The sequence below is a fragment of the Pezoporus occidentalis genome, unplaced genomic scaffold, assembly GCF_034315485.1.
Source record: "Pezoporus occidentalis ecotype Australia unplaced genomic scaffold, CSIRO_AGI_Poc_V1 ctg13, whole genome shotgun sequence".
NCBI lineage: Eukaryota > Metazoa > Chordata > Aves > Psittaciformes > Psittacidae > Pezoporus > Pezoporus occidentalis.
This window is the reverse complement of record NW_026913103.1, coordinates 15,412,146-15,424,992: the sequence shown is the minus strand read 5'-3', so window position 1 is coordinate 15,424,992 and position 12,847 is coordinate 15,412,146. Positions and strand designations below refer to the sequence as shown.

The 12,847-nt window shown below is 33.7% G+C and overlaps 1 protein-coding gene across 2 annotated transcripts in view; it reads left to right on the top strand.

Annotated features, from left to right (window-relative positions):
- Positions 1-12,847, top strand: part of ASCC3 (activating signal cointegrator 1 complex subunit 3) — a 280,041-nt gene that overhangs the window by 198,258 nt on the left and 68,936 nt on the right. For both annotated transcript variants that reach the window (XM_062608480.1, XM_062608481.1), the window contains 8 exons: positions 2,393-2,547; positions 6,195-6,293; positions 6,771-6,939; positions 8,865-9,085; positions 10,484-10,569; positions 12,021-12,187; positions 12,326-12,471; positions 12,581-12,701. In XM_062608480.1, the coding sequence (XP_062464464.1) occupies positions 2,393-2,547; positions 6,195-6,293; positions 6,771-6,939; positions 8,865-9,085; positions 10,484-10,569; positions 12,021-12,187; positions 12,326-12,471; positions 12,581-12,701 (1,164 nt within the window). The remainder of the gene's footprint in view (positions 1-2,392; positions 2,548-6,194; positions 6,294-6,770; positions 6,940-8,864; positions 9,086-10,483; positions 10,570-12,020; positions 12,188-12,325; positions 12,472-12,580; positions 12,702-12,847) is intronic.

The following is a 12,847-nucleotide window of genomic DNA, read 5'->3' as shown; positions in this document are numbered from 1 at the left end:
TATTAAGATACAGAACCAGTTCTGCTTCCTTAAACATAGTGGAACTAGTATTGACAAGATGGAAACGTATCAATATATGTCTATAAAATGTCTTTTTATGTTAATGTAGTTTGAAAGTAGATGTAACTTAGGATTTGACTGTGAAAATATGTCATTGCTGTCTGTATGTAATGACATTTTATGTTCTTCAGCGTTATAAACATCAAAGCAAGCTGATATGTGCATTTGTGTGAAATATTATTACATGGCATACTTCTTCCTGTCTGGCCTCTGTTTCCGATACAAGGGTGTGAAGGAGGTGCTCACCTGGCAACCTCATTTTTGTTTGAATTCAAAGCCATGTTCAAATGAGAAAAGGCATACCTTCCAGGTGCTGCCTTGTTGTCTGACTCCATATAACTAGTTTCAGTCTCAGCATTTCCTCCTTTTTAAAAAGTTATTGTGACCTTGGAGATAGAATAAAAAAGACAGGAACTAGCTAGCTAACTCAGTCCATGGTTTAGGGAGTATTAAAGCATCGGATGAGTGCCAGCTCTCCCTGTGAATGAAGACTATTTTGTGTGCACTGATCCTGGATTCCAGTGTACCAAACTAATCTAGACACTATTGCAATGTAACCCTGGAGTTCCCAGCAAGCCAAGAAATCACTGTGTTATCTGACACAGTACTGGTTTTTCAGAATACAGATGACAGTTGTGGGATAAGCAAAATTTATTCTTCTGTTAAACATACTATTTTCTCAAATTGTCACCTTTTCTTGAGAAGGTTTTAATATTTCTTAAATGCCATTGATAGTTTTTAATAGTGTGACTATTAAAAAAAAATAAAAAGAGGGTTGGGGAAAGAGAGAGAGTTTTATAATATTTACTAGAAGCTGGGAGAGGAGCCTTACTTTCCCCTAGCAGTTAAGCGTACAAAACCTCCGTATTGTCCTGTACAAGCACAGTTCATGTCACATGTGATACAGAAAGTGATTTTTGGCACGCAAAAGCCTACTTGCCTATATAAGTTTATTGAGTATTTGTCATCTACCTTTATTTGAGTTTCTGAGGTTTAACCTCTAATTGCAAAAGCCAGTCCCTGTGCAAGTATGTTTTAATACTGCATGTATCACCAAGTTGTAACAATAGAATAGTTTGGGGTTTTAATTATCCACTTGCTGGAGGTGCACTTACTTCACCAACTGCAAAATAAACTGATTAAATACGTGTTAAAACATTTGCATTAGGGATTTGCTTCTTAGGCAAGGTCACCATTCATTACTTCAGAGTATAGATTAACACCTGTGTGGAGCAAAATCTGCCAGTGTATTAAATAAGGAGAAACAGAGAAGGTCAGTAACAATATAAAAAAAACCTCTAACAATTGTGAGATGTTATGCCCCTAAATTTTGTGCAATATCAAGAAAAGGTTTGTAGCACCTTTTCACTTTGCATGTAATACAAATAATGGGATTTTTTCCATGGGAAAGCGTGCACAGGGCACATCACAAAACATCACGACACAACATCAGAAAGTATCATTAGCCATTTGTAAGTTAGCTTTTAAAACTTAGGACCTATGACCATTACAATTAAAATCTAAAATATGCTCCACATAATTATATAAGGAATTTCAGTGAAAATGTTATAAATCCACCTTCTTTCCCTAAATAAGCTAGAAGTTGAAATATTTTTCGGGGGGGGGGGGGGGAATCACTGCTACATAGTATGTTTTATATTTAAAATGAAGAGCAAGGGAACAGAGGTTTCATCTGTAAAAGATAAGTAGGAATTTTTTTTTACTGAATATAATTATTGCCTTAGTTACCATGACTGTGATAGAAAATAAAATCCGTTGCAGCATTTAGTTTTCCCTTTGTTTCAGTTACACACTGATGTATCCTGAAAGATACAGCTGCTGTGAGATGTTTACTAGTTGTGTGCATTTTTAAGTGACTTACCTTTCTTCAGTTTTATGAAAAATGTTCTATCTGCTTTGAATCAGTACACAGGAATTGTAGAAGTTCAAATGTATGCCCTTCATTAAGTAGAAGGTCAGCATTCATGCTTTAAAAAAGTATGACATGGCTTGGTAAGAGCCTGGTCAAAAAGTCAGTAGAGGAAACAGAACTAGCTTGACATTACACATTTTCAGTGTGAATTCTTAATGGTTATTTTAACCCCTTAGTTATAGCCAACAGTGGGGTTAATACTGATTTTTCTAAGCTATAAATTGCTAATTCAAGTTAAGTATTACAAAATATTCAGACATGCCAGGTCAAGAGAGTCAGACATTTATGCACATAAAAGCAAAACAAGCAATAATACTCTCTAAAAGCCTATTTGAAAGTGGGAGTTGTATTATTTTTCCTGTAAATGCAAATTTGTTACACCTAATGTTTTCTTTTCAGGTCATATGCTGCATCATGTGAAGATTGGGTTAAAGGTAAAACAGTGTGTCCATCAAATCCCCTCCATAATAATGGAAGCAACAATTCAGCCAATAACCCGTACGGTCCTCCGAGTTCGGCTGAACATCACTCCTGACTTCACATGGAATGATCAGGTATAAAAAAGGAGAAGGAAGGAGGACTGGAAGCATTAATTCAGGCTCAGTAAAGAAGATGATCACAGAGAGTCCATAGTTGTTTGGATAAAAAAAAATATATATATATATATATTATTTTAGCTAAAAAACAAATTCAGTGACAGGACTGGAATGACTTTAAAGACTTTTGTAGAAGGCAGCAACCAAAGATATTCTCTTTACTTCCACTAGTTGTTACTGGCTTGTATTGTTTATAACATGTTGAAGCAAGTTCTTACATTGAATATTAAAAGTCATATACAGATTTGAGTTATATGCCCAAAAAGGAGAAGCAAGAAAAAGGGAGACACAGATGGCTGTCTGAACTGTGAATGAATGTCAAATGCAGAAAATAAAGCCTTGAAATGCAGTTCATGTACGCCAAGTTCTGCTCCTCTTTATGGCTTTACAAATGTACATTCACAATATCGGTGCCTTTTCTTTTGGGACTTGTATGAACAGAAAAACTGTGACATGTTTGGAACTATATTCATCTATATTTTACGGTGCAAATTTATACAAAAGGAATTGTGCTAGATGCACATTTAGATATACCCACACCCTTTGATTCAGAAAGTGTTCATTACAAATAGATTCAAGATAAAGATAAAACTAAATTAAATACAAATGTCCACATGGGGGCACTGTATTGTTAGTGTTACTTCTGAAACTTTCTGCAGAAAAAAGGCAGATACCTCAATGGGCAATCATATTTTTCTTTTTACATTCTCATATTTGCACTTAAGACAAATTATTCTAAAAGGCAGCTATTAAATATCTGTTCTTTTATTACAAAATAATTTTTAAATCCCTTAGATTACAAATTTACCTTAATCATAGGTAAATTAGAATTTTATTCCACAAACATTTAGATTATTTTAAAATTTATTTTCCCTGCCTAAAGGCTTTTCCTTTGGACATTAGCTTATGAATAGGATATTAACAATCGTAGATTTTGTTTGCTACCTGGATTTATTACAGAAATATTCGAATGAAATCCTAACATGAATTATATATTATTTTTTGCTGTCTTACTTATGTGCAATACTTTGGAAGGCAAGCAAGCATTACTTTTTAGGATTGAAACAAATGTTTATTACTCAATCTTTCATCCATTTTACCTGTAATCTATTAAAGACCAAAAAAAAAACCCTTGCCAACTGTTCTTCATATTAAGATGTACCTTAATACAAAGTAATATCTTGATCCATTTTTATATTTTTCTACTCAATCTAGGTTCTTCTGTATTTTTACAAATTGAAAAGGGATGCACACAGAATTATAGTCTCTTAGTTTGATTCTGAACTTCTGCAGTTATAGCACAACTTCAGCTATCAATTTTTTACTATGACCCCTTGGCAGAGCTTTCTTTATGATTGCTTAGAAATATTATGATTGTTTTTTCAACTCATGGAGCTGGTTTTGTGTGAATTTATATAGTGGTACTCATCAAAACTTGGAAAACTTTGTTCTTCCTTTTTTTATTTTTGCAAGGTAACTGTTGATGTTATTGCTTCTTCAGTAAAGTAATCTTTTATAACAGTAAATAAATTTTTAAAAAGCTGTTAAATTTTAATAGTCTCTAAAAATTTATGTCTCTTTTAAATTCAACCATTGACACTCCAAAACTGATTCTGTATCATTACACAGCACTTTAGCAAGCTTTTCGGAAGACTACAGAAGGCTAGAGGAACTTACAAGTATAGCTGTAATTGGTACAAAAACATGCTGGCAAAAATTCCATTAAAAGAATGGGAGTAATCAAATTCAGAATATTAAAAATGTAAATACTGTACTTAACTGGAATACCTCACTTGACTAACATTTCATAAGTTTAAAGACTGTTTCTTTTCCTGGATACTTAATTCAGAACAATCTTATCACAGATTTTGCACTTGCCTTTACAAAAGAAAAAAGGTATGTTTGGTAGTCATGAGATACAGTATCATTTTGACCTTTAATAACTGCACTTTTCAGTGTTGGGAGCCCTTTATTTTGGTACAAGAATATGAGCCATATCCCAGTGGAAAATTCTTATTATACTATTAGAAGCAAAGGACTATAAACGTACCCAGGCAGAGCAAGTAAGTATTACAGCCAGGAGCCCAGCAGAAATAGAAATAGAACAGTGCAACTAGTATTAATTAGACACGCAGTTTTAGAACAAGGGTTGTCCAAAATACAGGTATGTGTCAATTATTAAGAGCTCCCCAGAGTTCTAGAAAATCATTACTGGAGAGCATGTTGCATTGCCTGTTTCCACATTGTGCTTCTTTCCTCATACAGCTTTTGTCACAGGACTCTCCAAAACAAAGATGCTGTTAGAGTTGATAATAAAATCTGTGAGCTTTAAAATTTATCGCCTTCCTTATTTCTTCTTTCCTCTCTTAAATTCTTTTAAACCCTGATGAAGTAATAGTCTCACTGTAATTTTTCATGTCACCTAGAGTGACCTGTGTCCTTTCAGTTTCACTCCACTTCTCAGTGAAGCTGCTAGTGAAATCCAAATGTAATGAAAATGAATGACAGTGTCTTTACTGTCCATCTGCTTATCTATTGTACAACTGTATTAAAAAAAGAAGCAAAAGCACCTTAGTTCTATTCTTAGTTCATATTTTTGTCTTCAAAAGCCAGTACAGACTGTTTTCCAGCATACACACAATAATGAATTGTGCTGAAAATAATGTGTGTGCTGTGAATCAATACCAGATTCTTATAGCATTAAAATTGCCATTAGAAGCAGCTACATACTTTGGGTTTTATTAAGTAGAGTTTAGGAATAATTCAAATTCTTTTTTGATCATCATGCTGGTTTTGTACCTTAGCACAGTTATAATCAGAAGCATCAGAAATCTATGTTCATTTAATAATACGTCTTCCATACACCTTTACTATGCAGTTTTCCTAGATTTTCAGTAAAATGCTTGTACGTTGGCACAAGTCATTTATTCTGACAAAGAAACAAAAATTCTTAACTGAGTATCCCACCTAGCTATGATTTGTGGCTGACATTGCGCAGTAAGGTACACAAAAATGCAAACAAAAATCTAGGATGAGATAAAGTGTTTCCAGATGGCATGGGAATCAACAAGAGACAGCTCTATTTATCTTATTCTCACTTCACCTGTAGCAATGACTAGATCTACAGCCTTCTCAATCCACTTACTGTGTCTTTCTGTTGGAGAGGGGATGAGAGAGAGGAAGAAAGAAATATCACAATTCAAAGTCCAATTTTTCCTGAGATGTTTTGACTGAAAAATGAGCATCGAATAGCAAACAACAATCCTCTATACTGAATCCAAGGAAAGAAATATCAGAAAGAAAAAGATAGAAAGGAGGAGTTCTTTTTTAGAAGCTATGGGAAAACCCTGGAAGTTCAGTCTTTTTATAAACAGGCACTAGTTTCTGTTGCATTTTTGTCATGTCCATTTATATTATGCATACCTTAAACAAACTCTTACTGAAACATTATCTTTGAGCAGCTTGATCTAATCAGAAATATTACATTACTCTTACCTTCTGTATTCCTTTGTAAGCCTCCATCATTTAGAAATATATCTGATTCACCCAGCTAATCTAGAGAACCTCACTACAGCTGTAACAAGCTATCTTTTCTCCTCTTAAAGGTACACGGCACTGTTGGAGAGCCCTGGTGGATTTGGGTGGAAGACCCTACTAATGATCACATTTACCATTCAGAGTACTTCATCGTTCAAAAAAAACAGGTAATGAACTTTATTCAGATTCTCATAGCAAGACAAAAATAAAGTTAGTGAGCTACATATCTGTAAGGCCAAACTGTATTTTGACCTAAGCAGATTTTCAAATGAGTAGCAAAGCTTTCAATTTCATACGTGCATGACGAGCTTGGAGTTCCACAAAGACGTTTTCTAATCTCAGATTTCCCCTCTTTGTCCTCTGATGGGACAGTTATTTCCAGGTGAAGAAAAGGAAGACTGTAATATTTTTTTCTGTTAAAGAAAAAGATGAAGAACCAACCTTATTTTTATCTTTTGAAGTCCATGGAAACAAAATACATTCTTAGTTGTGAAATCTGTTATAAAGGTGTGAATATTTTGCATGGAGTTGCACAAATACTTTATTGCTTTGTGTTGGTAATGCTTATGGAAGTGATGTAAACCACGATTTTTCAAGTTAATGATTTGTCCATGCAATAATTATTCTCTACACATTTGCATTAGGTCATTACTAAAGAACCTCAACTGCTGGTGTTCACAATCCCGATTTTTGAACCTCTACCATCTCAATATTACATTCGAGCTGTGTCTGATAGATGGTTAGGAGCAGAGGCTGTATGCATTATAAATTTTCAACATTTGATTCTTCCAGAGAGACATCCTCCACACACGGGTAATTTCAAATTTGATCTTTTTGTTTTAATTCATTTTGCTCATACTGATTTTCCTTATATAGTGCAATAAATCTGTTTGACTTCTGTTTCATCATAGAAAAGTATATGAAATCTCACTTTGTGATACATTTGTATTATTGTAACCATTTCTTCACTACACTGAAAGTGCTCTAAAATTTTAAATTCCCAAACAAATAGCTGCTTATTTCATCTCAACATAATACCAGTCTTTTAATTTCTCCAAGTTCTCTATAAAACTTAGGAAATTTGAAACTGTCATATACAATTTAGCAAATCTCTGTTATAGTATGTCTTATCTTAGTGCTTGTAAGTATTACATTTCTTCTGGACTGGCTAAAAATAATCTTGGAGCAGATCATTGGGTTAAAAACTGCATTCAGAAAAGAAAAAACAGTTAAAATTTTGAAAATTTGAGACCTTTCACTATTTTACTAAAATTAATTCATCATAGCAAGCACTGTTACAGTACTGAACATCACATTTCAATTCAGCACTGCTGATCAAGTCATGGCCTTCCCCTCCTCCTCCTTTTTTAACACTTGGCACAGAAGCATATGTTTGTGTTTTTCTTCTTTTTTTTCTGGATACATAAATTGCCTTATACATTCATTGTGCCTGATGTCATTGTAAAACCTTTCCACTGTAATTACATTTGGCTCATCTAGCAGTCTGTGAAGTGAGTGCCTTCAGAAATATTCAGTTCTTATACGGTGTTGTCCTTTGGCATGCATAAATTCACATGTGTTTGTGAAGTGTTTAGCTATTGTTATACTGTACCTACGCTGTCTGAAAAAGCATGTGTAACCTTTTTATCTAATTGACTGATCACTGACTACTATTCAGAAGAAACAGAAAGATATTTACACATCACCAGTTATGGAGCCTCCAGGATTTATGGTAATTGATTTCAATTCCCATCTGGTTCCCACTCAACAATGAAGTACATAGAGGCCCTGCTAGGCAAAAAACCTTCTTTCTCCTCGTCAGAGCCCAAGAAATCACAGTTTCAGTGGGAATGATTAAACAGCCATAAGGTATCAGTGAAAAGCATGTGAAGAATATTAGGCATCATTGCCTCAGTAGATTTTATGACTCCCATATCATACCTTAATGTGAAGCACCCTGAAAAGACAATGAGACCTCCAGCCACAAAAGAAAAAAAAAAAAAAAAAAAGAAATCCAAACTTCAAAGCAAGCATCTGCATAGCAGAATCACTGCAGTTTCCTTAATTTGGTAGGATTCCAAATCCAATCTGGTTATATATATCATCTTCCAAATTCCACAATCTCTAATTGTTTGGATAGCAGATGCCCTCAAGATATATGAAGAATTATATCTTGAAAAGTTGTTAGTTTATTTACTAAGTTTGTGTATTTAATTACATGTTTAAAGGATTAGATGCAAGATTTAGTTGTACTCATCTGATTTGTATTACTCCATCAACTTAGAAACCCCAAAGGATCCTTCCTTCTTAAGTAGATTTATTTCCTTGAAACTGAAATATATACACTATGATGGCCTTCAACTCCACGTTCTGTTATCATAAGAAGCTGGACATACATATAATCTAATACAATGAGTTTAGAACTTACTACAACTGGGTAAAAAGGAAACAGCTTTAAAGAAAGTATTAATTTATGCAAATGGCTGCTTCATAGCTATCAGAATACTAACAGTACTTGCAGAAATACCTCAGAGTTACAAAATTAACTTTTCGTTATTCCTTATCAAAGTTAACAATGGCCCAAATGCAGACTTGGTGTCATATGAGATATTAAGCAAAACAATTTCCATGTAACTTGTTTTCCACTAAATTATTGTTTAGTATCTGTATCTTCATAATAAACTGTGTTATGTTATGGCATCTGTTGTCATACACTTATGATTATTTTGTGGTTTTAGAGCTTCTAGATCTTCAGCCTTTGCCTATCACAGCCTTGGGACATCGGGAATATGAAGCCCTGTACAAATTCACACACTTCAACCCTATTCAGACCCAGATATTTCATACACTTTATCACACAGACTGTAATGTTCTTCTTGGAGCTCCGACAGGTTCTGGGAAGACTGTTGCAGCTGAATTAGCCATCTTCAGAGTTTTTAACAAGTATCCCACATCAAAGGTTTGTAAAATAGATTTACTAGAATTATTTTGTGTAGACATGTTTTTAGCAATAAAAAAGCCTAGAAAAAGACTATGGCAATCTGATGGGGTTTTTTTCTCCAATTTAGACCTGTCTGAATATGAAATGGCACTGCATTATATATATTATGCTTTTATTTCAACTTTATATCTTAATCAGTGTACAACTAAAGTGACATACAGGAATTCTGGATTTCCCTTTCTATACTTACTGTCATTTCCTGCTTTAATCTCCGTCTACTAGCAGTAGTATTGGTTTATAGCTATTAGTTCCTCTCCATGTGAATCCAACTAGCCCAGTCTTTCTCTTATTTAAACAAATAAGTTGCAATTAATTACTGCAAACCAATTTTCTGTTCCAACTTGCCCCTGTGTTTTATTTCTTAAGTTGTCTAAAAGCTGAACAATTCAGCTTTTGGGGTTTTGATTTCGAAGTGAATATATATCTGTATCTTGACTTAGCCATTTTGGCCTAGTTAACTACATTTTAGCTTTAAAGTCTTTGGAAAATATATTTATATCTGACTGTGATATTTAACCAAAGAATAGCTTTTGAAATTAAAAGAAATCATGTACATAAATCCTTATTCACCTTTGAAATTTCAGTATCTTCATGTAATTTGTGAGTCCAGGTGAGGTAAGGAAGACACTCATACATTTTCAGCTAATCTGTTAGACTTACAAAATAGCCAGTTCGCAAAGGACTGTATCTTTTAGATTTTAATAAAGGCGAAAACCTGACTGTATGTTTTTAAAAAATGTGTGTGAATTCTTCATGTAGCAGTTTCTTCATCTTCAAAAGCTTCAGAATATTTAACTGGAATATTCTCATTAATTCTGAATATTTAACTTGGAATGTAAATAAATCTTTCTACATGTCAGAGTATTCCGCCCCTGCGCAGCAAACTTCTTTGAGGAAAGTATTGTGACACTTTGCTTAAAATAATCTACTTTTTAATTTAATTGGTAATGTTTTAGTAATTTAATGACATAACTAGAAACCAGGTAAGATATGGCTTGCTGGAAATTCTGATTATTTCTGTTCTAGAATGTTAGCTTGCAGATTTTTTAGTCGTGTCAAAAATTGCATTATTTATATAAGCAGGTTGTGATATTAAATGCTGTGATAAATACTTCCATTTTGAGAAACTATTCTTTCTCTTTCTTATTTGTTTGTTAATAGCACAGGAAACAAAGCATTATTTTCAAGTATTAAGCCTGTTGTAAACAGAATCCTATTGTAGGTCATTTAAGGAACTCAAACCTTTATCATTTTAATGAGTATGAGAATGAGTATGTTCAAATCTCACAAGTATTAAATATTTTTCCTTGTGGGTACTTTATTGTTTAACTTCTGGTTTTGTGATTTCTTTTGCAGGCAGTGTATATTGCACCCTTAAAAGCACTCGTTCGTGAAAGAATTGAGGACTGGAAAGTTAGGATTGAAGAAAAACTTGGTAAAAAGTATGTTTCTCCTTGCCCAATCAGAGAAATGAGAAGCAAAAGAATAGCCCATCAAGTATAAATAATCTACAGAATATAAATAAATCTACAGAATACTCTTGAATATTTCAGAATAGGTTCTGGTTGTATACTATCCTTCAAATTTCTAGTACTTTAAAAATATGCTAATGCTATCAGTAGTCACTGTAGTGATAGCAAAATCAAAACTTAAAAATGGATATGCTTTAATACCCAGCTATTTTTATTCTCATTACTTGCACATATAACAAATATGAAGATCAGATTTCTCTTTCCAGTATCCTTGGAAATTGAAATTGCAATCCAAAATAAGCTTTTTTTTTTTTTTTTTAGAAAAAACAGCTAAAAGGAACTCAAAGGACTTGCATGAACTAATATTCCTATATGTTTCTTCATATATAAATTAAGATAGAGTTTTATTCCTTCGTAACATCAATTTCTTGCTGATCTCAAGTATTGGAAGTCAGCCATTACTTTATGACATATACGGTATATCAGTCATGTTGGTGATTTCCAAAATTAGACTTTCTTGAGTTAAAAATTATATCCATAAGATGCATTATTTAGGGACTTTTCCTTTCCTATATATAGCTTTTTGCCAAGCTAAAGCTCAAAGCACACCTCAGGTTTCACTAGAAGTGCTACTCTGTATACATGAAATTACCAGTGAGATTCCTGCCATTATTATATCAGTGAACTATTAATTTGTGATCTTTTTTTCTATTTTAGTGGCCTGTGAGGATAAATTATTTGCCTCATGATTTTAAAATCTTTTCAGATAATATTTTCTTTTTGAAATTTATTACTTGTGACTCAAAATTTGAAGAGAAGATATACATTACTTTGAGGAATTTTTGTTAAATGTTTAACTGGATGTAGAATGCATCATAGAAATGTCAAAAATCCATTGCATTCTGTCTAAAATGATGGATCATCTTAAATGCTGTCAGTAGAAATTGAAAGCTTAATAAGGCAAACAGCTGGAAAAAGTCTGCTAATCTTCCCCCAAAAATCACCTTAGGATAATTCCTACTCCAGTTTTAATGGAACTTCACCAATAAATGCAGATACACTGCTTTCTAGCATTCTAGCCTCATTATTCAAACCAGAGATCTATGCAGACAGCAGGTATCTTTATAGTAAGGTTTCATCCTAGCTAGGATGGCAGGATGTTATGATTCCAATTATTATCATCCTAATATTCTTATATTATCTTGATTTTGAAAAATTAACCATAGGAAGTTTGGGAATCATATTCGCCCTTTTCTATTTGGTACTTGTATAGTATTCTAGGAGTATTTGACCAGAAACAAAATTACTTTGTTTAATGTTATTTCTTCTCTCTTTCAAGAGTTTTTGTTTAGGAGTTAATATTTGAACGTTAAGATATTCTAAAGCTTTGTAAAGCAGGCCACCATCTTTCTTGATTACAGGGTTGTAGAGTTGACAGGAGATGTGACTCCTGATATGAGAGCTATCGCCCAAGCTGACCTGATTGTTACTACCCCAGAAAAGTGGGATGGTGTTAGCAGAAGCTGGCAGAACAGAAGCTATGTTCAGAAAGTTTCCATTCTTATCATAGATGAGATCCATCTGTTAGGTGAGCATGTTTTCTTGGTTTTAATGAGAATTGTTTCTAAATTTGAAGACATGTGCTGGTACTTATGACATGAATATACATTTTGACTTATGAACCTTTTCTTTTTCTCCATTTTTCAATGGGCTTTTCGTTTACTAGGGGATGAGAGAGGACCAGTATTGGAAGTCATTGTGTCTCGAACAAACTTCATCTCATCTCACACAGAGAAGCCTGTAAGAGTAGTTGGTTTATCCACTGCTTTAGCAAATGCCAGAGACCTTGCTGACTGGCTAAATATTAATCAGGTATGAAAAATGTTTCAGGGGATGGATATGTGTTTGCACTGCAGAAAAACAAAATAGCAATTTATAAGATAGTTCAAGGTTAAACTTGGAAAAAAATGTTTTCTTGTAGATGGGTCTGTTCAACTTCCGGCCGTCAGTACGCCCAGTTCCTCTAGAGGTGCATATTCAGGGCTTCCCTGGGCAGCATTACTGTCCTCGCATGGCTAGTATGAACAAACCTGCATTTCAGGGTAAGCAACAAGCTCCTAGACCTTTTCTTCTTTCTGTAAAAGAAAAAAAGACTGAGCACTTTACACAGTTCATTTGCAGCATATTTACAACATGTGTGTATGTACTCTTGGCATGTATAGGGGGAATCTGCTCTGCTAATGGCCCA